General features: G+C 41.4%; 1 protein-coding gene across 2 annotated transcripts; it reads left to right on the top strand.

The window, feature by feature from the left end:
• The first annotated feature begins 824 nt into the window (after positions 1 to 824).
• Positions 825 to 23361, top strand: LOC307039016 (protein kinase C delta type-like). 2 transcript variants are annotated; one of them, XM_079680757.1, is made up of 17 exons: positions 825 to 1021; positions 11117 to 11247; positions 11473 to 11745; positions 15383 to 15563; positions 17005 to 17036; positions 17125 to 17210; positions 17578 to 17707; positions 17831 to 17931; positions 18056 to 18137; positions 18349 to 18476; positions 19579 to 19752; positions 20262 to 20353; positions 20461 to 20523; positions 20607 to 20745; positions 21076 to 21264; positions 21754 to 21882; positions 22023 to 23361. In XM_079680757.1, the coding sequence occupies exons 2-17, from the start codon at positions 11139 to 11141 to the stop codon at positions 22179 to 22181; spliced, it is 2067 nt and encodes a 688-aa protein (XP_079536883.1). In that variant the 5' UTR covers positions 825 to 1021; positions 11117 to 11138; the 3' UTR covers positions 22182 to 23361. The 2 variants fall into 2 exon arrangements, with proteins under 2 accessions (XP_079536883.1, XP_079536884.1); XM_079680758.1 differs by having other exon boundaries at positions 18352 to 18476.
• The last annotated feature ends 558 nt before the right edge of the window (positions 23362 to 23919 follow it).

Below are 23919 nucleotides of genomic sequence, written 5' to 3' on the forward strand. Positions count from 1 at the left end.
TCTCTCAAACCTGTGTGTTTAACAGGGACTGATGAATAGACAGACAGACCAGCGGTTTGCTGATTATTCTGCAATATATTAACTTTTTTACTGCAAGGCAAAATCGTTTGTGGACATTTACTCTCAGTGTGGAACTGTGGAAAATCACATATAAGATTCCAAATCAGATAAGGAATTTGACAGTTTTTTTCATTCTCTCAATGCATTTAATAATCAATAAAAAGCACAAGGCAACAACAAAAATGTAACATGTCTATCAAGGGCTCTGCCAATTGTGAACTATAAAACTATTGCAAAGAATAAACACATTATTTCCTAACTTCCTAACTTGGTTTGCATTGTAAAGTGATATGTTACTGGTTCAGGCCAAGGTTACAGGACAAACGGAATGGCTAAAGGAGGCCAAAATGACATAGCCTATGTGGAATATCCGTTTTAAAATCACGTCTGATAGTGCCCTGAATTGTAAATAATAGGTAAATACAATCAGTTTAGACGTATCCCTAGTTTAATCACTTTATGAATTGTACCGCCTCTACTGCACACACAGCAAAACCATTAGTGTGTGTGTGTGTGTGTGTGTGTGTGTGTGTGTGTGTGTGTGTGTGTGTGTGCATGTGTGTGTGTGTGTGTGTGTGTGTGTGTGTGTGTGCGTGTGTGTGTGTGTGTGTGCGTGTGCGTGTGTGTGTGTGTGTTTGTGTGTGTGTGTGTGTGTGTGCGTGTGTGTGTGTGTGTGTGTGTGTGTGTGTGTGTGTGTGTGTGTGTGTTCGGTCATTGGGAATTCACCTGTGTGACGTCACGCCTCAGTGCTCTGCAGCGCGCTGCCACAGAGCCGCAGCAGTACAGAGTCGGGCTCGGAGACAGAGGGAGCTGAGTGAACCGCAGCCGCCTTCAACACTTCCTTAAACTCCATTGAAGTTTTTCAAAGTCGAACCTCCTGGGAAAACCGTGCTGCTTCAAAAACTAAAACCAGGGTTACAAACTCGCAACGAACAAGACACTTTCCAAGACAGCGGAAGAGGTTAGTCGCTGTTTTTTGAGAAACTTGGGGTTACACTTGGTGTTGTTTGACACTTGGGACACTTGCTTTCTTGCAGGGAACTAAGTGTCAGGAGTCGCCTTTCTTTACTACACCCGGCTTTGGCTCTTTGTTTTGTCATAGAGGAGCAAACCTCTGTTCACATCAGTAGTCTTTGTAATAATAGGACCGTGTGGCGGTTGGGAACGAGACGAGGAGTTGCTGTCGCGGAATGTCTCTTTCTCTCGCCGTGTTACAGTGGGAGTTACGCAACGCTAAGCCATGTTTCAGTGCTGCAGGTCGGTGTCACACAACATAGACTGTGCTCGCCTCTGTTAGGCGGGAAACAATAATCAACACCGGGAAGAAAGTATGCTTGCTTCAGAAAGTCCTCTAGCGAAGTGTTGTATTCTATGGCAACAGGGGACACTTGGGAAACTAAAAATGGTGCACGGAGGCGTTTGTCAGTATGCTAAAGAACCACAATGAGCACAAACGAGAGAAAGTAGATCTGTAACCCATTTCAAAGATGAGTTCCTTGTTTTCAGTGTTTCCTTTGAAACCCATTAATTCCATGCCTTAAATATCCCTAACTATGGTGGTTTGAATGAGTTGGTCAAACCCCTTAAAAAAATAAAGGCTACAATATGTACCATTTGAGAAACCAACCAGAATAAGCTTGACATGTTGCCAACACTTGTTAAGTGAAAGTAGCTCCTAAAAAGCTACAAAAGTCAAAAAATCTGGCCAGAAAGTCTGCAAGTTGGCAGAAAATCTGACAGCTTGTTCCTTTAGGCCTCCCTTTTGAGTCATGCAATTATCAACATGAAGGTAAAGTTTAAACATGTAATTATGGCTTTAATATGAGCAGTCCAAAGTTACAATTCCAGGTTATAGACCTGTCATACAACTGACAGAAAGGCAGCACTGACAATAATAAGGTCCATATAAACTCACTGTTGAGTCCCAGGTCTGTATACTGTAGCAACTCTTCTACTCTACAGATAACATCTAGTTTGTATCTTTATAACTCACTGTTAAAGTGACAACATGTGAATAAAACCTTAATTTCTTGAAGTTCAAAATTAAAGGAAGATACCTTGATTTGGAGCTGACTTTTCTGTCTTTCATGGAGTCCCAGGCTTCGTTATTTTGGTTTCTGCCGTGATTTGACAGAAAGCAGCCAGTGTTATTACAAAGACAAAAAACATGATTACCAAAAATACCTAACAATCATTGTGGTGTAACTTGAGGTGGAGCCGGTTTCAGTAGTTCAGCTGAGTTTGGTCCACGAGCCTGAAAAGTCAAAGGTTCACTGCAGTCAGGTGTAGCAACTATGATTTGAGAAAACATATGTAAACCACAATGAGTATGGTGTTTTTATGGCGACAAAAATAAGTGTGATGTGTCAGAAAGATAAATAAGTTTCTCTGTAAAGACTGCCCTTAATTTCTGTGGCTGTAACAACCTTTTAAAGCCACACTGCAACTGATATGACTTGTAATTTCCCACACACTTGATCCTATTTTGAAATAACCCGTCAATCTTTTGCGAAAGTCTTGTGTCACACACTACAACACAGTCTGCCTTTGTGGCAAGACTCTATCCTGTTGTTATCTTCTGGAGGCGATGCAGCTCTGCAGGTAACACTATCTGCCTGCATCTGCCTGCAGTTAGAGGTGTGTCAATATTGGCTTGTGGCTCCATGAGCTGCACGGAGGACACTGTTGGGACATCTGCTCAGTGAGGAGTTGCCCATGCAGCACTGATCCCCAGATAGTGCAAACACGCATATAAAAACACTCTTTTGACTGATATAGGGCTATGTTTATTGTGTGTATACAAGCTAGTGTGCTTTAATAGGTAGGGCAAATGAAAACTCAAAAACCCATCAACTAAGCTGTAAAGTAGTACATGTTGACGTCATTGAAGATGTTTACAGATTTTAATGAAAGATTTGATTTAATTGTAGCTGTTGGTCAGATAAGTTCAAGTGGACCTATCATGCTTTTGTTAGGCAATAGCATAGGTCTCAGATATATACAAATATATAAAAAATATTTCTATGAAGCGTTTTGCTCAAAATACCAAACAGATCACCCATTCTAGCCATGCCTCATATCCCTCTATTTCACTTCCTGTTTCAAAAGTGCTGATTTGGGGTATAAAGCTTTAAAAATTAAAATAATTGATTTTTAAAAAAAGGAGGGGGCTGAGCTCATGCGGGAGATTCTACCGGCAGATACTGCCGTGATGAAACGCCATATCATGGATTATCAAGGATTATTTCTGAATCAGTATGGAGCTCAAAGGCTTTCTCTTTTGCCGGTAATACCACAAGGTGAGTTCCTTTTTATTTCCTGCTTCTTCACACACATGCTCTCCAGTACAGGTTAGCTCTGAGTGTTAGCGATGCTAATGTGAACATGCACCGACCATATTACGTCCAAAACAGTCGTGCATTGTTTCTGATAGCAAAGTTTCTGATAGGGCCGTGGGGGTAAAGCCAGCCTACATTTCCGATATTACGTCATATCGGACGCAAATCTGGATCAGCTCCGTTGTAGCCCCGTTTTTAGAGATTTGGGTACGGAGGACAGGAGAGAGAGTTTTTTTTGCTGACGCTCCGTGAGTTCCCTGACACACCGGGGACACATATTTATGTATAAAAGACATCAAAACGTGCATTTTGCATGATAGGTCCCCTTTAACATGCAGAATCAAATCGAAATAAGAAAACTTTATTTATTCCAAGGGAATTTTCAGGACAGTTGCTCCATTTTAGAATGAAACTAAATTTAAAGAGAAAAATAATATTTCCGTAATCGTTAAGAAGTTAAAGCAAGTATTTAAAATACATAAAAAAACATATATATAATGTTATATACATATTTTTTTAACAACAATATAACACAATGGTGTATTGAACACTATTAAAGTCTAACAATTGTATTTTTTTTAAATACTGAAAATAGTTTTGTAGATGTAGTTTTTACTAGAAAAAGTAATGCATTGTAGACATTTAATTTTGGCATACTGTAAATGAAACACAGGTATACTATTGAGAACATTAAATGTAGCCCCACTTTCATTAAAACTATTTTTTTTTATTCACTATGAAAAGTACAATATCTGATTCTTCTTATGAGGACCTGCTGTTATGCATCAGCATGCGCACGCAGACACTCACTCACAAACACACAGGCATTTGTCAAGAATTTGCCGAGTCAGCACCGGCTGATGATAGTTTAGCTCACTACTTGCCCTTGGCCTCTTGTCTCTTTCTCTCTCTTTCTCTCTCTCTCTCTCTCTTTCTCTCTCTCTCTCTCTCCGTCCGTCTTTCTGTCTCGCGACACACTCACTCCACATCATGCTCTCCTGCTTGGCTCTCCATGCTCGGATGCTATTTTGTCTGTCTTAACCGAGGCTTTGTGAACTGTGAGCGAGGCAGAAATGGACACCACTCTTTTAATGCTTGTGGGGAGAAGACACACACACACACACACACACACACACACACACACACACACACACACACACACACACACACACACACACACACACACACACACACACACACACACACACACACACACACAGTGGCAGGATTCATTCCATGCTGGTATAGTAGCAGGTTTGATATGGTGCCAAAGAGCTCAGGAGGAAGGGAAAGGAAATCAGAAAGCCATAGTTGCTCTGAAGTTTGTGTTCCATCAGTCCGATCATCACGTTGGCTGTTTTTGACAGCTGGTATTGATTTAGTCTAAGGTGTACTCAAGTTACAACAGTATCACTGTGGTAAGTGTATCACATCTGACTCTGACCTTGAACCAGCAACCTGTATGTTTGAGAGATGGAGCATCACATAATATTAGTAAAATGCACATTTTCATGTTTTTTTTTCCGGCCTGTAGGTGTTGGTAGACAACATCTGTAACACGTCTGTTGACATGACCTCTGTCAGTGTGTGTAGTAGAGAGTGGGTGTGTGTGTGTGTGTGTGTGTGTGTGTGTGTGTGTGTGTGTGTGTGTGTGTGTGTGTGTGTGTGTGTGTGTGTGTGTGTGTGTGTGTGTGTGTGTGTGTGTGTGTGTGTGTGTGTGTGTGTGTGTGTGTGTGTGTGTGTGTGTGTGTGTGTGTGTGTGTGTGTGTGTGTGTGTGTGTGTGTGTGTGTGTGTGTGTGTGTGTGTGTGTGTGTGTGTGTGTGTGTGTGTGTGTGTGTGTGTGTGTGTGTGTGTGTGTGTGTGTTAGACATTAACCTTGGTTAGTGAAATAAAGGAAGGCTTTGATTCTTTCCAGCCAGTCTCCACTGAAATTCATTAAAGGCTGCTTTGTTCAAGGTTATTACTGTGTGTGCGCGCAAGCACACTCGGGTGCCCTCGGGGCGGTGTTAATGTGGTAATAATACACACCATGCCTTGGTGGAAGGATTGTGGATTAAGGCAAGTTTTGTGGGATTTAGGTTGCTTTGTTTGCTGAAATAGTCCAAATTGGGGATAGAAAAATTAAATCAATGAATTGATTAGGCTCAAAGTAACCCTTTACATGAGATATTGTATCGTTGATGCTTTTACTGTGTGTTGCTGACTCACTTCAGATTTGTACGACTCCCTTTACCCCATCGTAGTTTTTTATTTTAAACATTTTGCAAAACACTTTTTGTTCACACCTACCTACATTTGTTTGATCTCAAATAATGCCTTTCAATTGCTTGTGAATGTACTATTTAACATACATTGCCATCATTCTGTATAAATCAATTCAACTCTTGCAAAGGTAATGGCTGGAGCAACATCTGTGCTTGAAATTGTGAACAAATCGAGTGTAGAGCCCTGATCATATCAATAAGAATATTCAATAATGCCCTGATAATATAATGTTCATTGGGTTAAGGTAGCCTACTCTCCGCGGATTTTCCCTATTTGGTTGTAGATGAAAATGAAAATGCATCCTTCACACAACAGGTACACTTTGTCCTTTTGAGTTTATGTACAATGTGTTATTCTAGTAAGAAAATGATCCAGTATAGTCAACATCGCTATCACAATAGGAACAAACATTTTCCATGAACGCTGTTTAATTTCCAATGTGGAGAGATTGTTTTACTTTGAGCTATAAAGCGCAGTTTTATGATCAGAGAGACGTTTATTCATACAGCTGCACAGCAGGTTATTAGGCCCGGCTCACTCTGACCTTGCTTGTTCAGGTACATTATAATTGTGTGGGGCGTGTTTGTTCAGCTTTAATTTGCTATGCTACTGCTCCATCCAGTCGGGCTGTTGTGGGTCTGTTATGAACCTTTGTGTCTCTCACTCAGCCCGGCACGCCTCCTTCATTCCCCTGTCAATCTCTGCTGACAGCAGGACAGGGTTTCTAAAGTGTTTGGATCACAAGAAGTGCAAGCACAGTGTGACTCTCCTCCCTTATCAAAAATGCTTTTAGTATTTCCTGTAATTTATATAATAATACCGCATGTGTGAAATACTTCTTGGCTCTGCAACCGCAAGGCAGCACCAAGTGAGCCAGACACCGCCAAATGTGGCAGACTCAAAGTGATTGCTCTGACATCTGTTACCTGTGTCTCACCTTTCATCTTCCAGCTTTCTTTAACATCCGGTCGGGCCAGTTTTTGGTTCAGTCAGAGTGGCAGCCTTTGTTTTCAGATTTCTCCAAGCTCTCTTGCAGCCCACCCTCTCCCTTTCTGAGTAGACAACCACCAGCTTATGCACATGTTGAAAACATATATTATGATTTAGGGTCAGTAAGGTCAAAATATGTCTAAGTACTGAGTCAAAGTGTCTCGTGTGCTGCTGATCCTGACGACCTGTCTCAGCATTTCTCATTCAAGGGTCTAAGTGAGCCATGAGAGCATGACTGAAATGCTAGCATGCGCAAGGCCAGGACTAAAGCAGGCAAATTAAAACCTTTGTTTTTTAAAATGTGTATCTACACCTGTGCTTTTCCATCTGGGACACGTTTGAATATCTTTTATGGACTGCATTCCATTCAGGGGAGACGGTGTCAGGGCCCGGGCTCATTCGAATACCTTACTGTAAGATTTAATGACACTTACTGTAACTGAGCCATTGTTTGTGCATATCCTGCTATGACAAGTCAATATGTCACCTGTCAAGAAAAGGCAGGTAGCTCATGTGAATGTTTAAGTGCTCTTAGTCTGAATGTCTTCTATAAATGAAAAACAAATCATCACTTATCTTTGACTTAGTGCTTGGATACGCAGTGTGGCGTTCTGTCATGCATAAAGTTTAATATTCGATTCCTTGCAATTAATAAATGTGGTATTGTGTCTGGCCATGTTCACTTCATGCTTGTTTCAGGGGCTTTCGGCCTTGAATCTGGCAACCAAACAACACGCTCAGTTGGACTGGAATCCATCCCATCGCTCGTATTGCACGTTGTCCAATCTGTAAGGGAATACTCCACTGACCGAAAAGAAACTATAACGATGCCTTGTCTTCATGGTAAACATTGTTGTCCTGCTGAATTAAAATACATTTAGGCGACTGTTTCTATGGTATAAAAAAGGCTTAAAAATCCTCGTTAATTATGTGGCAGAATGATATATTATTAAAGTATATTTGAACAGAGCTCTCGATCCCTTTTAGCTTTTCGGCAGGCGACGTCTGACAAAATAAGAAAAGAGTTTCCCTCAAGGCATTACTATGTTGAAATTAGTGAGTCATCTCTATAATAATCTCTTTGATTGAATGATGGTTTTCCAATGTTTCTAATTGAACTTCACGAGCAGCGGAACTTAAGCTGCTGGATGAAACAAGGTCATTCTGTTTGTGTGGTCCCTCCGTGGAAGAAGCCTACCTTTCTTAGTTCAGGTTTACACAAAGCTCCCCGACCTGCTCGACCTGCTCGATCACCTCTTCCAAGTTCAGTGCATACCAAACCTTTGACTATCATTTAAAGTGCTTCGCTGAGCGTGACTGATGATGGTTTAACATCATGCATATCTGACTCCAGTATTGTGTTGCAATGTAATGGAATATGGGTCTCACGTTATTATTAAAGGTCATTTCCCTTGTTGTGTAATGATCTACTTGTTCAGCGACTGGCTGTTACTGTATGTGTGTGATTCTGCTAAACACAGGATTAGATATTAAAGGAATCTGATTCTGAAATATATCCTAAGAAGCCACCATTTTGTTTTGTTTTTACATAGAAATGGTTCAGGTAACTTCCTCATAGCTGATATGCCTTGATAATTCGCATGGCATTTAGTAACATGGTGTATTTATCTTGTTGTGTTTCCTGCATACTGGGCATAACTTAACTCAAGCACCAATGACAAGGTATCCAGCTTTACATTGACTGGACCTGGTGCTTGGCAGTCATTTGAATCTAGGACAAAGGCTAAAGACTTCATTTAGAGCAGCTAAAGAGCTCGTTGAGGCCTCGCACAAGCATAAGATCAATATCTAAATCACTGGACGTCAGCGTGTGAGTGCAAATCTGGTTCTGTCATTGAGTCTGATTTCTCCTCGTGTCCACTGGCCTGCCTTCCTGTGGGTTGGCTATCTTTTTTTTTTTCTTTCCTTCCCATTTTGCTATTCTCCTCTTCCCACCCCTTCCTCAATTGCATGTGCTCACTTTTTCCACTCTGTCTGGGGAAACAAGGCTCTCTTTTCTCTGTAGCAAGGCCTGTGTATGTGTACACAAGAGAGTGTGTGAAGTGGACGGGAAATTGGAAATGTTGGTCCTGGTGTGTATTTATTTTCTGTCAAGACTTTGATGTGTGTTTTTCTACCATGATTATCTCTTGTGCTTTGTTTGTATAGCCTCCTTATTTAAGCTCAATTGATAAAGGGTCCTCTTTTTGACTAGAGACATTTGTGATTTATGAACAATTAAATACATTGTTTTCTAGATTGATCGTTTGGTGTCAAATGTACAAAATAGTATTTTTTGTCAGTTTATTATGATATAAAGTAACCAGCAGCACTAAAATACTCTTAAAATACAAACAAAGACTTCATTAATATGCAATTGTTCTATCCAGTTAACTTCAAAGAACACTAGGCACGTTCTCACGTATCCGTGGGCTACTGAGTAACCTCTGACTTTTGGAGAAGGAGGTTAAGAGCTTGCTCAAGGGGCATCTTACTGATGGATGCTGAGACATTAGTGTCAGTCATTCACTTCTACATTTACATTTCTCTTGTTTGTCTTGGATATCAAACCAGCAGCTTACAGAACAGTCTGCCTCTGTTGGGCCCCCCTGCCTCCTACACACTAAATATCCTGAGCCAAGAGTTATGTTCAGCTGCACACGTTTACACCTGAGACTTGTTTACTGCACTACGGCTTGTACTCCTAAACAGCTCCAGATTGTTGACTTAGAGACGAGGTTTCCACCATCAAAACCTTTCAGCTGGGGATAGAGAATACTTAGCTCTGCATTCAGAGCGTCACTCAGCTCAAAATAGCATCTATTCCACCTTTGCATGCTGAGCAACATGCATGAAAATGTATCACAGCATGCAGCACTTCAGTCATCCAGAGCCTGAGCTCAACATTCAGCAGTGAGAAAAGCAACATGAACACAAACTGAAGTCATCCCCTTAGGAATGATTCATTATGTAAGCAGACACATGGAGGCAACAGAATAATCCTGTTCAGCAGAAGAAGCTAAACATCAAGTGTAGTAAAGCACGATGCTGTTAGACTTCAAACATCTGAATCAAAGCTGTGTTACGTGGCTGAAATAACTATTATTAAAAACCCACAAAAAGTGCTGTGTGGATTTTACAGCTGCACCGGGAATGAAGATGTAGGCTGATGTGACCTCTGGTTCTTGCTCTGTGTTTGTCTAACATGAGGCTTAACTGGATGCCCACAGAAAACGTCACCCTTTTGTAATCAGTCACAAGGTCTGATGAAAGTACACGCATACTGTATATCAAATGGAATCCCTTTTCCAGGACTAAACTTTTTGCCTGCTGTCATCTTGCCTCCCAAAAATAGTTCCCCAAAAAGTGTCTTTAAGCCTGGCGGATTAATATTAACTCTGGTGAGACTGTTGTTCAAACAAGAAGCACTTTAAGAGGAAGTGTGCGAAACACATGGAAAACACTTCTGAACAAACCCGTCGGTGGAGCAACTCGGCTGAAATGAAGCAAGCGAGTGGACACTTTTGCAAGCTGTGGTTGCTTTACGTTTTGTACTTTCAAAATGAAGTGCGGATCTCAAAGTGCACTTGGACTGTTTAGCTTGGAGGGTGAATGCACAACTTACTGTATATGGCAAAAATACATTGGGTTTAGGTGAAGAATAACAAATGAATGAAAGAACGTTCTAATAATGCAATTGACTGATTTGGCCTTAAGACAGCCTAGGGCGACACAGAACGTTTTTAAGTTGTAAAAAGGATGGATTTTATTTGCCGAGACACTACTGGGAGATACTGAAAAAAGATACATGTGGTTTAACAAAAAAGAAAAGTAGAAAGGGGAAGCAAACTAGAAATAGAAGAAAAGGAAATACTACAACAAAGATACAGGACTCACAGCAGGCTATATTTGTCCACACATTTATGCCATGGATTAACACTTTGGTAGGATTGAGTGCTACAAAAGTCCTCCAAACGAATGGCTTGACCCCCAAATCTCCACAGCCAGATGAGTATAGACTGTTGGGACTAAGGACCAAACAACCAGGATGAAAAAGCTAACTTTGTGCTAATCTTCTACCATTTGTTTGTCTTTTACCCTAAACTGGGACTCTGTGCTTTTCTTGGAAATGTAATCTTTTTGGTGTTCCTGTTCACTTGAGAACAGGAACATTGAGCTTTATCTTCCCTCATTAGTGGAAGGTAGTTTCCAAAGTGATGTCTTGAGTAAAACTTCGACTTCCTCTTAGTTCCCGTCTGAGGACACTGTTTGCCTCAGACTGTCTTCCTTCTTGTTTTTACGCTCAGCACTGAAGCAATCTAAGTACAGGCTGAAGATGTGTAGATCACTGATGTTCCTCTAGGGGCTTTACAATCATACTTACAGACAGCATACACCACCATCTGTCCTGTGACCCTTATGTGTGTGTGATGTTCTAACTGTGTTTATGTCTTTGTTCCAGGAGGCTTCGGTGAGCGGTCACCATGGCACCCTTCCTGCGTATCGCCCTCAATGCTTATGACGTGGGCACCCTGCCCGCTCTAACCGAAACTCCCATCTGTGCCATCAAGATGAGGGAGTCTGTCAACACGGGTATGTACAGATGCAAACACACACACGCAGTCATCATTTTATCTAGAAAGGGGAGTAGGGGGAACATATGTCCCAAGTGTAAGAGCCTTAACAGCCTCCATCTGCTTGGCTCAAACGTATAAATAAACTCTGAGGGATAGTCACTCCTTTCCTGTGAATTTCCTGAGAAAGAAAAAGTAAAAGATAACGTTTTTTTTCTCCTAATGATGAATCTTTTTTTCACAGAGCGAGGAAAGGGCTTGGTGCAGAGGAAGCCCACCATGTATCCCCCCTGGAAGTCCACGTTTGATGCTCACATCTACGAGGGGCGTGTCCTAGAGGTGGTCCTCATGCAGAGCGTCGAGGAGCCATTGGCCAACGCCACGGTGGACTTGTCTGTGCTGGCAGAGCGCTGCAAGAAGTCCAAGACGCCCAGCCGCACCGAGTTCTGGTTGGACCTGCTTCCCTCAGGGAGGGTCCAGATGGCTGTGCAGTTCTTCCTGGAAGACACGGATGCAGGTAACGCTTTGAAATATGTTGTACTGTTTCATATTTGTGAGTTAAAAGTATTCCTCTAATTATACCTTTCATCAGTTTATTCCCCAAAAATATAACTTCTCCATCAGGATTGTGTGGGTGTGGTTAGATTATGTCGACGTGGCAAAGCAAATTTAGAAAGCAACCCTGCAACCGTCATCACATACACACCGTTTGGCCCTAGTCAGGGGTAAAATATAGACGGACACGGGGAAGTAAATCATTCAAAGGATTTCCATGAAAAGTGTTAGAAACCCTGGTTTTAAAAAGTATTCACCCGGCATTCAAAACAAGTGTTCCCTGACCGGGAATCGAACCCGGGCCGCGGCGGTGAGAGCGCCGAATCCTAACCACTAGACCACCAGGGAGTGATGTCATCTGAAGAAACAAGTGTCGTGCTGTCAGCTGTTGGCGAAAACCCCCTGCCCCTCCTCTCTCTTTCTCTCTTCCCCCCTCTCCTTCTTCTCTCAAGTACACCCACATAAATATCCCTTGAGTTTATATGTAACCCTATGTTTGCTGTTGGAAAGGAATCCTTACCTTGAGTTCATGAATAAGTTCATCCCGAGTTATCTTTAACTTTTTTAGGAGTGAGGAGACTGAATGCTCTGGACTTACTGCTCTGCAAGAAACGCTCTCTCTCAAACAGCGAAGGGTTAATCTGCAGCCCGGTGACACATCTCACTGGGCCTGTCAGCTGACTGCAGGTGTGGCCCTCACGACCAAAGCTCTGTAACAGTCCTTCAAGGTCGCGAAGGAATCGAGCCTCAGGGCTGGCTGTACTTTGAGAGTTTTAGATCTCCGTGCAGGGAAGAGGGGCAAACATGAAACCATTAATTTGGTAAGATAAGGCCACTTGATAAGATGGTCTTCCATTGGAGTTCAAAATCCTATTCCTATCACGATCTGCTTTTGAAAGCCTGTTTTAGTTTCACTTTGGCTGTCAGAAGCAGAAGTTAGGATCCAGACAGGGAGCCCGGTATACAGGACTGTCTCAGAAAATTAGAATATTGTGATAAAGTTCTTTATTTTCTGTAATGCAATTAAAAAAACAAAAATGTCATACATTCTGGATTCATTACAAATCAACTGAAATATTGCAAGCCTTTTATTATTTTAATATTGCTGATTATGGCATACAGCTTAAGAAAACTCAAAAATCCTATCTCAAAAAATTAGAATAGTTCCTCAGACCAAGTAAAAAAAAAAAGATTTATAACAGCAAAACACAATCAAACATTTGAAAATGTCCATTAATGCACTCAGTACTTGGTTGGGAATCCTTTTGCACGGATTACTGCATCAATGCGGCGTGGCATGGAGGCAATCAGCCTGTGGCATTGCTGAGGTGTTATGGATGCCCAGGATGCTTCAATAGCGGCCTTTAGCTCATTAGCATTGTTGGGTCTGGTGTCTTTCAGCTTCTTCTTCACAATACCCCACATATTCTCTATGGGGTTCAGGTCAGGGGAATTTGCAGGCCAATCGAGGACAGTAATGCCATGGTCAGTACACCAGTTACTGGTGGTTTTGGCACTGTGGGCAGGTGCCAGATCATGCTGGAAAATGAATTCCTCATCTCCATAGAGCTTTTCAGCAGACGGAAGCATGTAGTGCTCTAAAATCTCTTGGTACACAGCTGCATTTACTCTGGGCTTGATGAAACACAGTGGACCAACACCAGCAGCTGACATGGCTCCCCAAACCATCGCTGACTGTGGGAACTTCACACTGGATTTCAAGCAACTTGGATTTTGCTCCTCTCCAGCCTTTCTCCAGACTCTGGCGCCTTGACTTCCAAATGAAATACAAAACTTGCTTTCGTCTGAAAAGAGGACTTTGGACCACTGTGCAACTGTCCAGTGCTTCTTTTCCTTAGCCCAAGTCAGACGCCTCTTCCGTTGTCTTGAGTTCAGAAGTGGCTTGACCATGGGAATACGGCTATTGTAGCCCATTTCCCGGACACGTCTGTGAACAGTGACTTTTGATACCTGGACTCCAGCTTCAGTCCACTGTCTTTGAAGCTCCCCCAAATTCTGGAAGTGACTCTTCTTCACAATGCTGTTAAGGCTGCGGTCATCTCTCTTGGTTGTGCAGCGTTTCCTGCCACATTTCCCCCTTCCAACAGACTTTTTGTGGATGTGCTTTGAAACTGCACTCTGTGAACAGCTTGCTCTTTGAGAAATGTCTTTTTGTGTCTTACCCTCCTGATGGAGGGTGTCAATGACGGTCCTCTGGACAGCAGTCAGATCAGCAGTCTTCCCCATACTTGTGATTTAGTTTACTGAACCAAGCTGAATGTTTTTCAAGGCTCAGGAAACCCTTGCAGGTGTTTCGAGTTAATTAGACGATTCAAGTGATTCGTTGAACACCCTACTAGTATACTTTTTCATGATATTCTAATATTTAGAGATAGGATATTTGAGTTTTCTTAAGCTGTATGCCATAATCAGCAATATTAAAATAATAAAAGGCTTGCAATATTTCAGTTGATTTGTAATGAATCCAGAATGTATGACATTTTTGTTTTTTTAATTGCATTACAGAAAATAAAGAACTTTATCACAATATTCTAATTTTCTGAGACAGTCCTGTATGGTATACAGCTGTCTGCCAACATGGAGTGGGATCGGGTTGTATTTACAAACTAGTTTAGTTGAGGGGGGATTTCCGCGTGGGAGCAGCACAGACAGGGTTCACTGTTTAGGGTTGGAGGGGTCATGAGAGGGAAGGGGGGGGGTAGGGGTTGTTATGAAAGAGCCCCACACTGCATCAGCCTCCTACACACTCCACAGGTTTCCTGAAAAGCAGCCTGAAGTATTTTTAGTCATGTGTGAACAGCCCTTTGTGCTGTCTGCCCCCCTCAGTCTGCCCCCCCCCCCCCCCCACGTCTCTCTCGCTCACTCCCACTGTCTTGGCTCAGATCACTTTCCAAACATAAACATCTGTCAGGAGAATGGCAGAGAGGAAATAAGTTTATCTCGCTCACCTCATCACACTTTCCGCTGTCTATCAATAGTCTCATTAAGGCTACTCCTGTCCCTCTATCTCACCCCATCTCCCCCTCTTCTACCCACTCTCTCCTCTGCCTCCTTTGTTTACCTCTCCCACGCCTCTTTTACTGTCTTCTTTGCATGACTTTTGACCCCACCCTGTTTGTTTGCGTCAGTCGAAGCCGCCTATCAAAGATGGCATTTTTCCGTATTTACCCTCCATTAAGCAGCAGCAATGGTGGCCTCCTTCTATTTCTAGTTGTGCTTTTTCACTAAATACCCCTTGGCTATTTGCACTGATGAGTCATTCATGATAATGTGCCCTGTGACGTCCTTTAAGGGATAACAACAAAGCTCATCGGTTAGAGTGTAAAAAAATAAGGTTGTAAAGAGAATAACTAGAAAAGCAACTTTATCATGCACTATCTCACAAAGGAATAGTGTGTTTTTTCATATGCCTTTTTCTCGTTTCAATGGTTTCTAACTTCTGAAAACATTACCTCCTTGGTCGAGATGAATTGGCATCCCGAAAAAATATGTATTTGTCTTAAGCTGAGCTGTTTTAACATCTTTTCAACAGATTAGGAAGACATTAGCATGATTTGTGAATTGATCTCCCCTCTCAGCGTCGGGTCAGCAGTTGGTTCAGCCAACGTTGAAGGGTCCTCCAGAGGAGGGAGTGACGACCCTCAACAGGAGGAGAGGAGCCTTCAAGCAGCCCAAGATTCACTTCATCAAGAACCACGAGTTCTGTGCCACCTTCTTCAGCCAGCCCACCTTCTGCTCCGTCTGCAGAGAGTTCGTCTGGTGAGACGCCGAATCCAGCCTTGGTTACATTACAGCTGTCACTGTTCTGCCACTAGGGGAGCAACTAATGATTCTGTTCAATATCAATGAATCTGCCATTTGCTATCTCAGTCATCCTTACTTAGGTCTAGGAGAAATACTTCATCTTAGTTTCTGAAAGTCCCGGATGATGTCTTTAAATGTCTTGTTTTTACGGTCCCAGGCCAAAAGTATTCCATTTAACCTGATAAAAAAGAAAACTGAAAAAGTCTGAAAACATCGTTTTTAAACCCTTATCAAAAAAAAATAGCAATTATGTTTCTTGTTGAATTAGTTGATTAACAATTGCAGCTCTATTTGTCACCATTAGTTAGTAAAGTTGGTTAGCACATCAAATGCTTTTGATTGAGTATCTGCAGTGAGAGATAATGTTAGTGATTTGCACATTATACTATCTTGGCGAGACTTATCCAGAAGCAGCCACTTTGCCTGTCGACTTGGTTCTCTGCATTGTTATTATCACCAACTGCATGTTCTCCGGTACCAAACAAGACAAAAACATCAGTTATGCAATAAGAAAAGTCCAGCCTGCTCTCCATGCTGTTGAATTCGTAGCGCTTCTAGTTTCCTAAACGGAGCCGTCCTGGGGGGTTTGTAATAGTAGAAACCATAGCAGGACGGGTCTTGGGAGAATGAGTCAGAGTCTAGGGAAATGCCACAGACGCTGTCAAGTTGTCTTCCAACTGTGTCAGCAGCACTAACCTGTGAGCCAAGCCCCTCCCATCCCATCTCCTCTTCAGAGACAGGGAGGGAAAGTCAGTTGTTGTTTTTTCATTATCTGAATATTTGTTTTGCTCTGTGGCCACTTGTCAAGTTTCAGTCTTGTGATCTATGTGGAAGGTTACAGCTATGCTGATAACAAATACAAACGATGAGTCAGTGTGAACTATGCCAACTGTAGTAACAGGTTTATCGGGATTCATCCCATGCTTGTTTTTGTACTAACATAATACTTAGTGGACAGTACAGATGTCATTTGGTAGCTGTTGCATGAAGGAATTGCTAAGTTTCTCCTGTGTAGCTACAGTACAGCACTGTCATAAACACAATCATACTATTGAAAACCATCCTTCCATACATCCTGCATACATTGCTTACATTTTAGCAGCCATATATATTTATATATTTGTATATGTATATATATATATATTTTTTTTTTTTTCTCCACACCAATCTGAATTACAATACTTTATTTATAAATTGGGATTCATTACAGTTGCTTCAATTTGGAATAGATTAAATTAAAAAAAAAAAAATTTTTAAAGAATAAAAACATTAAAAAAACCAATGTGAAATAAAAAGGAAAATTGAATAAACATAAACCTAACTCTTGATGTTTTTATATATATATATAAATTACTTTTTTTAATGTATTAATTATATTCCTTGTTCTACCATACAGGGGTTTCAACAAGCAAGGCTACAAGTGCAGACGTGAGTGTTTCATCAACCGCATTTTCATCAAAATGTACACTTTCAAAAAAGAATTCAAAGTTAACACACTATTTATTTTTTCACCCAGAATGCAATGCGGCAATCCACAAGAAATGCATCGACAAAATCATTGGCAGGTGCACTGGGACGGCAGCCAACAGCCGCGACACCGTGGTGAGCAAAGTTCTCCAACGTCGATGCACAGCCCCCGCTCACATCTCACAGTTGCAATACTTTTTCCCGCTGCGGTTCAATAATGACTTTGTATTCCTTCCTTGTTTCTTTTATGGCATAATAATTAGTCCATTAATCATTATATTGCACAGTATGTTTACTTCTTACTCGAAGCACTGCAAAGTTATTTTTGCAATTCAATTCTTCAGTACAACTTAAATCAGATTCAATTTAAGATAACACACATCAGCATTAGAATCAATAATAAAGTATTAGCTGTGACATTTAGATTTTGTTCTGAGTGTTAAATGTATAGTCCTGCGGCTTTCTGTTGGTTTAATGGATCCCTGTGTGTGTGTGTGTGTAGTTCCAGAAAGAGCGCTTCAAGATCGACATGCCGCATCGCTTCAAGCACTATAACTACAAGAGCCCCACTTTCTGTGACCACTGTGGCAGTCTGCTCTGGGGTCTCTACAAGCAAGGCCTAAAATGTGATGGTGGGTGTAATGCGTTTATTTTACTGCTTCATATCTGCCTTTCTCCTGCCATGCCTCTGACAATCTTCTCTTTGTATTTCCTTTCGCCACTTCAATCAATTCCCCCCCCCCCCCTCTCACCAGACTGCAGCATGAACGTTCATAGTAACTGTAAGAAGAAAGTGGCCAATCTGTGTGGAATCAACCAGAAACTACTGGCAGAGGCTCTGCTTCAAATCAGCCAGGTGTGTACCGTGACATAGTGTGGACTATTTGTACATTTTAAACCATTTGGTGTTTTGTTTTTTTAAAGTAAGATGATTATAAAATGATTCATTCTAGATGTACATATCTGTTCTTCAACCCTAGGAATCTATGAAGAAGCCTGCTCCCAATGCAGAAGATATTGGCATCTATCAAGAAATCAGCGGCGCAACAGTAGACCCTGGTGGTAAGATTTGTTCATTGCAGCGCGCACCTTAATCAAACATTGTGTGATCTAATCAAGTTTGACCATTTAAAGGTTGAACCCACATGTCGCTGATATTCTGTTTACCTTTGTTCACCTCCTCAAATCGGTATCCTTTGTGTGAGTTTGTATTCGTCTTTGCATTCAGATTTGCATATGTATTTACTATGTGTGTGCAAATGTGTATTGATAGCAGATGAGAATGGCGGGCGCGTGGTGGGCCCGACCCCCGCCCCAGTCACACCGACTGTTTCCAGGGTTCGCATCACCATGAACCACCTGGTGTTCCACAAGGTGCTGGGCAAAGGCAGCTTTGGCAAGGTAGGCCCCTTGGTCCAAACGTTTAGTCCTTTCCCTGGATTCAATATGAAATAATACTAATATGGAAACACTTGTTATGCTAATGATGTTATACAATACATATATGGTTAAAAAAACACAATACTCCTTAAATGATCCCCATGTAAATGTTGTTCATGTGAATTTAACCATAGCATTTATGAGCAGAAATACTCCATCTCCAGGTTTTCGTATAGTTTATTGGGATCGTTTAAAAAGTAATTATTCATAGGTCATTAAAAGTGTTTTAATGTATAAATATGTGCAAGAAAAAAACATTTAATTGAATTTGTACAGCTCTTCCACTTAACTTGCACCATATATTGTGTTTCTGTGTTAAAGAGAGTAAGAGAGACACCATCAGTGTAACACAGCAGCACAATTGCCGAGCGTTCACACATTCAAGACTCCCTTTCTTCTTAATCGTGGTGTGTGATCGTGTGCAAAGCCTGTTCGTGTTCTGTTCTCAGTGTAGTAACAGTGATTACCCGTAATCCGTGTCTCAAGCTATGCCATGTTTGGTCCTTGAATGTCATGCTTAAGAAGAAGTAGGAATATCTGCAGTGAGGAATCCATTAGAGGTGACATTGCCACAAAAGATAAATATGTGAAGACGTGTGTAAAAAATGCATTTTTCAACACAAGCAAGCTCTGGAGGGCAGACATCTTTAAGAGGCAGACTCTTATCGTGTAATCTTAGTGAACTTTAAAACCTTTAGCTTTGAATAACTAGTTTTCTTAGATCAATGCATCTACTTCCTGGTAAATGACTTCCCTCACATTGAGGTTAGTGAGAGATGAGTAATGAGCCAAGCCATTCACCCATCACTATGTATTCCATGCTACATTTGACAAAGATATACACCCTGCACGAAGGTTGACCCATTTATGAAGCACATGATGGAGTCATCTATATCCACTGTGGTCTGATGGCAGATCACTTTCAAACACATTGAATATCAAGAAATACTAAAAGAGCAGGAGATATAAATAACCTCTTCATTTGCATATATTTTCGCTACTCCCTGAAACCGCTGTGATCACCTTGATGAAGTGCTCACTCTGAGTCACTCTGACTCCCCAGGTGCTGCTGGCCGAGCTGAAGGGGAAGGGCCAGTTCTTCGCTGTGAAGGCTCTGAAGAAGGACGTGGTTCTCATGGATGACGACGTGGAGTGCACCATGGTGGAGAAGAGGGTCCTGGCCCTCGCCTGGGATAACCCCTTCCTCACACACCTCTACTCCACCTTCCAGTCCAAAGTAAGAGTAGCAGCAATTTGTCCTCGAAAAAATACAAGTTCTCACTCAGGGAAAAAGTCCATTGTCCTGGAACATTATGTTTGTGCAGTTAAAACAAAATATTTTATAGCAGGCAAAAAAACAAAGAATAATTTCCCTGTCTACTAATATACATGTTTATATACCTGGTGGCTGAAGCTGCTTATATAATATATATATAATATATATATATATTTAAAATAATGATTCTAATGATATGAACAAATTGCTTCATTATGTCAATTAAATATGCAATATAATTATATAAAATATAATTATTAGATGCTTTCAAATAAAATAAAATATCTCTAACAGTACCCATAGAAACGTTTAAAAAAGCATTGTAAGGCAAATACCCCAGCAACAGTGACAAGTCCCAGTTGTTGATAAAACACACATGCCCTCTTATCTGTATCCCTCTCAGGCTCACACACACTCTTCGTGTCTCATCTGTCTGTGAGTGAGCTGACAATAATGTGTTGTTTGCACAGGAGCACCTCTTCTTTGTAATGGAGTACCTGAATGGAGGCGACTTGATGTTCCACATCCAAGACAAAGGCCGCTTCGATCTCAACAGAGCCACGTGAGCACGCACTTAGAGAACTATGAGTAATACCTCGACTGTCATTTTCCACCATGGACTATCAGCAGCTTGTTTTAATCGTTGCTTTTGCACATTTCATCCTTCAGATTCTATGGTGCTGAGATAATCGTGGGACTGCAGTTCCTCCACTCAAAAGGAATCATCTACAGGTTAGATCCCACAGCCAATTTCCACTACGGTACTTCAAACAGGATTGTACATTATATAAAACTCCTCTCGTGTCCTTCATCAGAGATCTGAAGCTGGACAATGTGATGCTGGACAAGGACGGACACATAAAGATAGCGGACTTTGGCATGTGCAAAGAGAAAGTGTTCGGAGACGTCAGAGCCACCACATTCTGCGGGACACCAGACTATATCGCACCAGAGGTTAGCTTTGAGTCCTTAAAGATTGAGTGTCTCTCCCACTGGAGGGGGCTTTGGGATTTTAGCCTTTGCAGACTATTTACATGCACAAACACCCATACTGCACTGTACAGGAAGGTGAAACCCCCCAAAAGCATAACAGGACCTCTTTAAAACCAATTTATTTAGCCAAGTCTAGAATATCTCTTTTTGTTTTAAAGAGTCCCTTTCTTATCTCGACATGCATCCCTTCAATCATTCACTTTAAAGACACCTTTAGTCGTCAAAGAGCTTGCATCTACACACGGTGCGTCCTTATTCTGATATGTTCTGTGAACCCGTCTCTCCTCTCAGATCCTGCTGGGACAGAAGTACACCTTCTCAGTCGACTGGTGGTCTTTCGGTGTGCTGGTGTACGAGATGCTGATTGGTCAGTCCCCTTTCCAAGGCGACGACGAGGACGAGCTGTTTGACTCCATCCGGTCGGACACGCCTCACTACCCTCGCTGGATCACCAAGGAGACCAAGAGCCTCATTGAACTGGTAACTACATCTTTTATGAAGCACGCTTTGTTCCACATATTCACAGATTGTTTTTAATTCACACACAAGAATAGATTTCACTACAGGTTTTCCAAATAAAATTTAAAATGCCATCATATTTTAGGACGTTCATAATACTTTAAAAAAAAGAGTGGGGAATAGATTTTTTAGTTTTATTTCGGTTCAAATTAAAAACGTTTGGTGCAATCATATTAATGTTTAATAACATATTGTGATTATTGGAAAGTATTCAATGTTACATGGCTCTGGGGTTATTTCTACGCAGCTACCCCTGATATCTTATTCTAAAAAGATCATATTAGTGTAGCGTAACCTTTATCTGCAAATAAAACACTTGGTTTAATTATTTTTATAGAATTCTACTTTGTGAAAAAACCTTTTCAGTGCAGACCTACGTGGCATTCAGTATTAAGGGGAGCCGTTTTGTGTTATTTCTCTAATCAAAATCTTCTTTCTTCCTTTTTCCAGTTGTTTGAGCGAGATTCCACTCGCAGGTTGGGCGTGGTGGGAGACATCCGTGCACATCCGTTCTTTAAAACCATCAACTGGCCAGCACTGGAGAGGAGAGAGATGGTGCCTCCGTTTAAGCCCAAAGTGGTATGAGCCTTTCTCAATTATCCTGAAATATGAGTTACCTGACATCCATTGGTATGATAAAGATTGCATCCAGGAAACAGATGACTTGAGTGTGCTTTGTTACATTAACTGAAATCCCTGACTGCCCCCCCCCCCCACAGAAATCCCCCAGTGACTGCAGCAACTTTGATCGGGAGTTCCTGAGCGAGAAGCCGCGTCTCTCCCACGCTGACAAGAACCTCATCGACTCCATGGACCAGGCAGCGTTCGCTGGATTCTCCTTCATCAACCCCCAACTGGAAGAGATGATGAGCAAATGAAGAAGCTGCCTTGAGTCTTAGACCAGCACTTCGGAAAAAAAGTTCAACTGGGTGGAAAACAAGAGCATAAAAAAGATTTGAGCTGGACTATGACTTCCTCGGTTCCTCTATCAGAAGAGAAGGATAAAACAGGTCTGAGATGTTTGCTGCCATCTAAAGCAATAATCATGTCTCAGCTGTCAAAACTGTATAGGTGTATAAAATAGTATAAAACTCCAGGAGATAAAGGGAGATTGTTATTAAACGAGGGTAACGATGATTGTTAGTCAATATTTAAATCTGTCTTTTCTTACCTTTCTAATTTTGCCTTTTGTTGACACTTTAAATCTAAACCAGTCATCTAATGTACTGTACGTGAACATTTTGAATTCAAATGCACAAGCATGACATCCTCATATCGTTTCACATTGCACGTGCAATTCCAGAGAGTTTGGAGGTGCATACGGTATTTACTGTCGCCCTGTGTGCTTTCCCTACTGCATGCCTCCGTGTGTTACCACATGCATACAAAACATTTGGGTGTGTGCACGTATATTTTGGATGCAAATGGTGCTACTCTAGTCAGGAACGTAGTCTGTATCCCTCTGCCAGACTTAAAGGCATCATGTGATAGGCTGTAATATAAAGTTGGGAGGATTTATATCAATCTGACGTGAGGTAATGTAATTGCAGAGCTGCATAGTTCCCTGTATTACCCACTGAACTGTCTGGAGAGATTGGAGATGCTCTAGGCAAATCCCAGTCTCACATAACCTGAAAAGCTTTCATTTGTTTTTTAATTTAGCCAAGGATGTCTTCAAGTCTTGTGTGTGCCATTGGGGAGAAAAGCCTCTTGCTGTACATCAATCTAAAGCATAGAACAAAAAATCATTCCATACATAATGTATATTTCATCTCTTATTGGACAGCTATGGTATGGTACTGTACCTTCACATGTGTTTATGTTGAAGGATGTCTTATTTTACATTGAGGGGAATGGGCATTTCTGTGTAAGCATTGGGTGTTTGAACATGTATAACATTACTTGAATGTAGGAATTTTAACATGGAAAATAATAATGCTGTATATGGAAAATTAATATTTACATTCCAATGAGCTGCCTGTATGTTATGGGTTACTTTTTTTTACTCTCCTTATCTTTTACATCTAATTATAAATAAATACATTGTAAACTCTTAAATGTCAGTCCGTGTTGCTTGATTAAATGGTATTTCATTCACACAAGTAACAGACTTATGTATATCACAAGGCTTCATATGTAGAGGCTCTTAGAACAACAAAAATGCTATTGTAAAGACCTGCATACCACAGAGATTCCAGGACTAATCACTGCATTCCTGCTGGTGTGTTGTGGCGCTCATCTGGCTTCCTTTAGCTCGGTTCTTTATTTCCTAATGCCTGAAGTGCACACGTATCCACAGAACTTTACCTTATGATAATGTGAAGTCCTTTTGTAAAGGCACCAACACATTTTAAACAGGGAATTTGTCAACATGAGAGATAGACCTGTCAGGCTTTACTGCTATCTAGCGTTCAGGTGCTGTAACTGCACCGGCAGGCGAGGAGACATTCCTGCAGTGCGCACGGCTCATGACCTGTCCTCGTCCTCTGTCCCCAGCTGTAATCCCCTGCCTGCTGCAGGATGTGGACAGTGAACAAAACACTATCCATCACAGCCACCTGCACTGTGCGACAAAACCTCTCCAAGTGGTTCAGACATGTGCCTTTATGCAAACAC

The sequence above is a fragment of the Notothenia rossii genome, assembly GCF_949606895.1.
Source record: "Notothenia rossii genome assembly, chromosome: 5".
Taxonomy (NCBI): domain Eukaryota; kingdom Metazoa; phylum Chordata; class Actinopteri; order Perciformes; family Nototheniidae; genus Notothenia; species Notothenia rossii.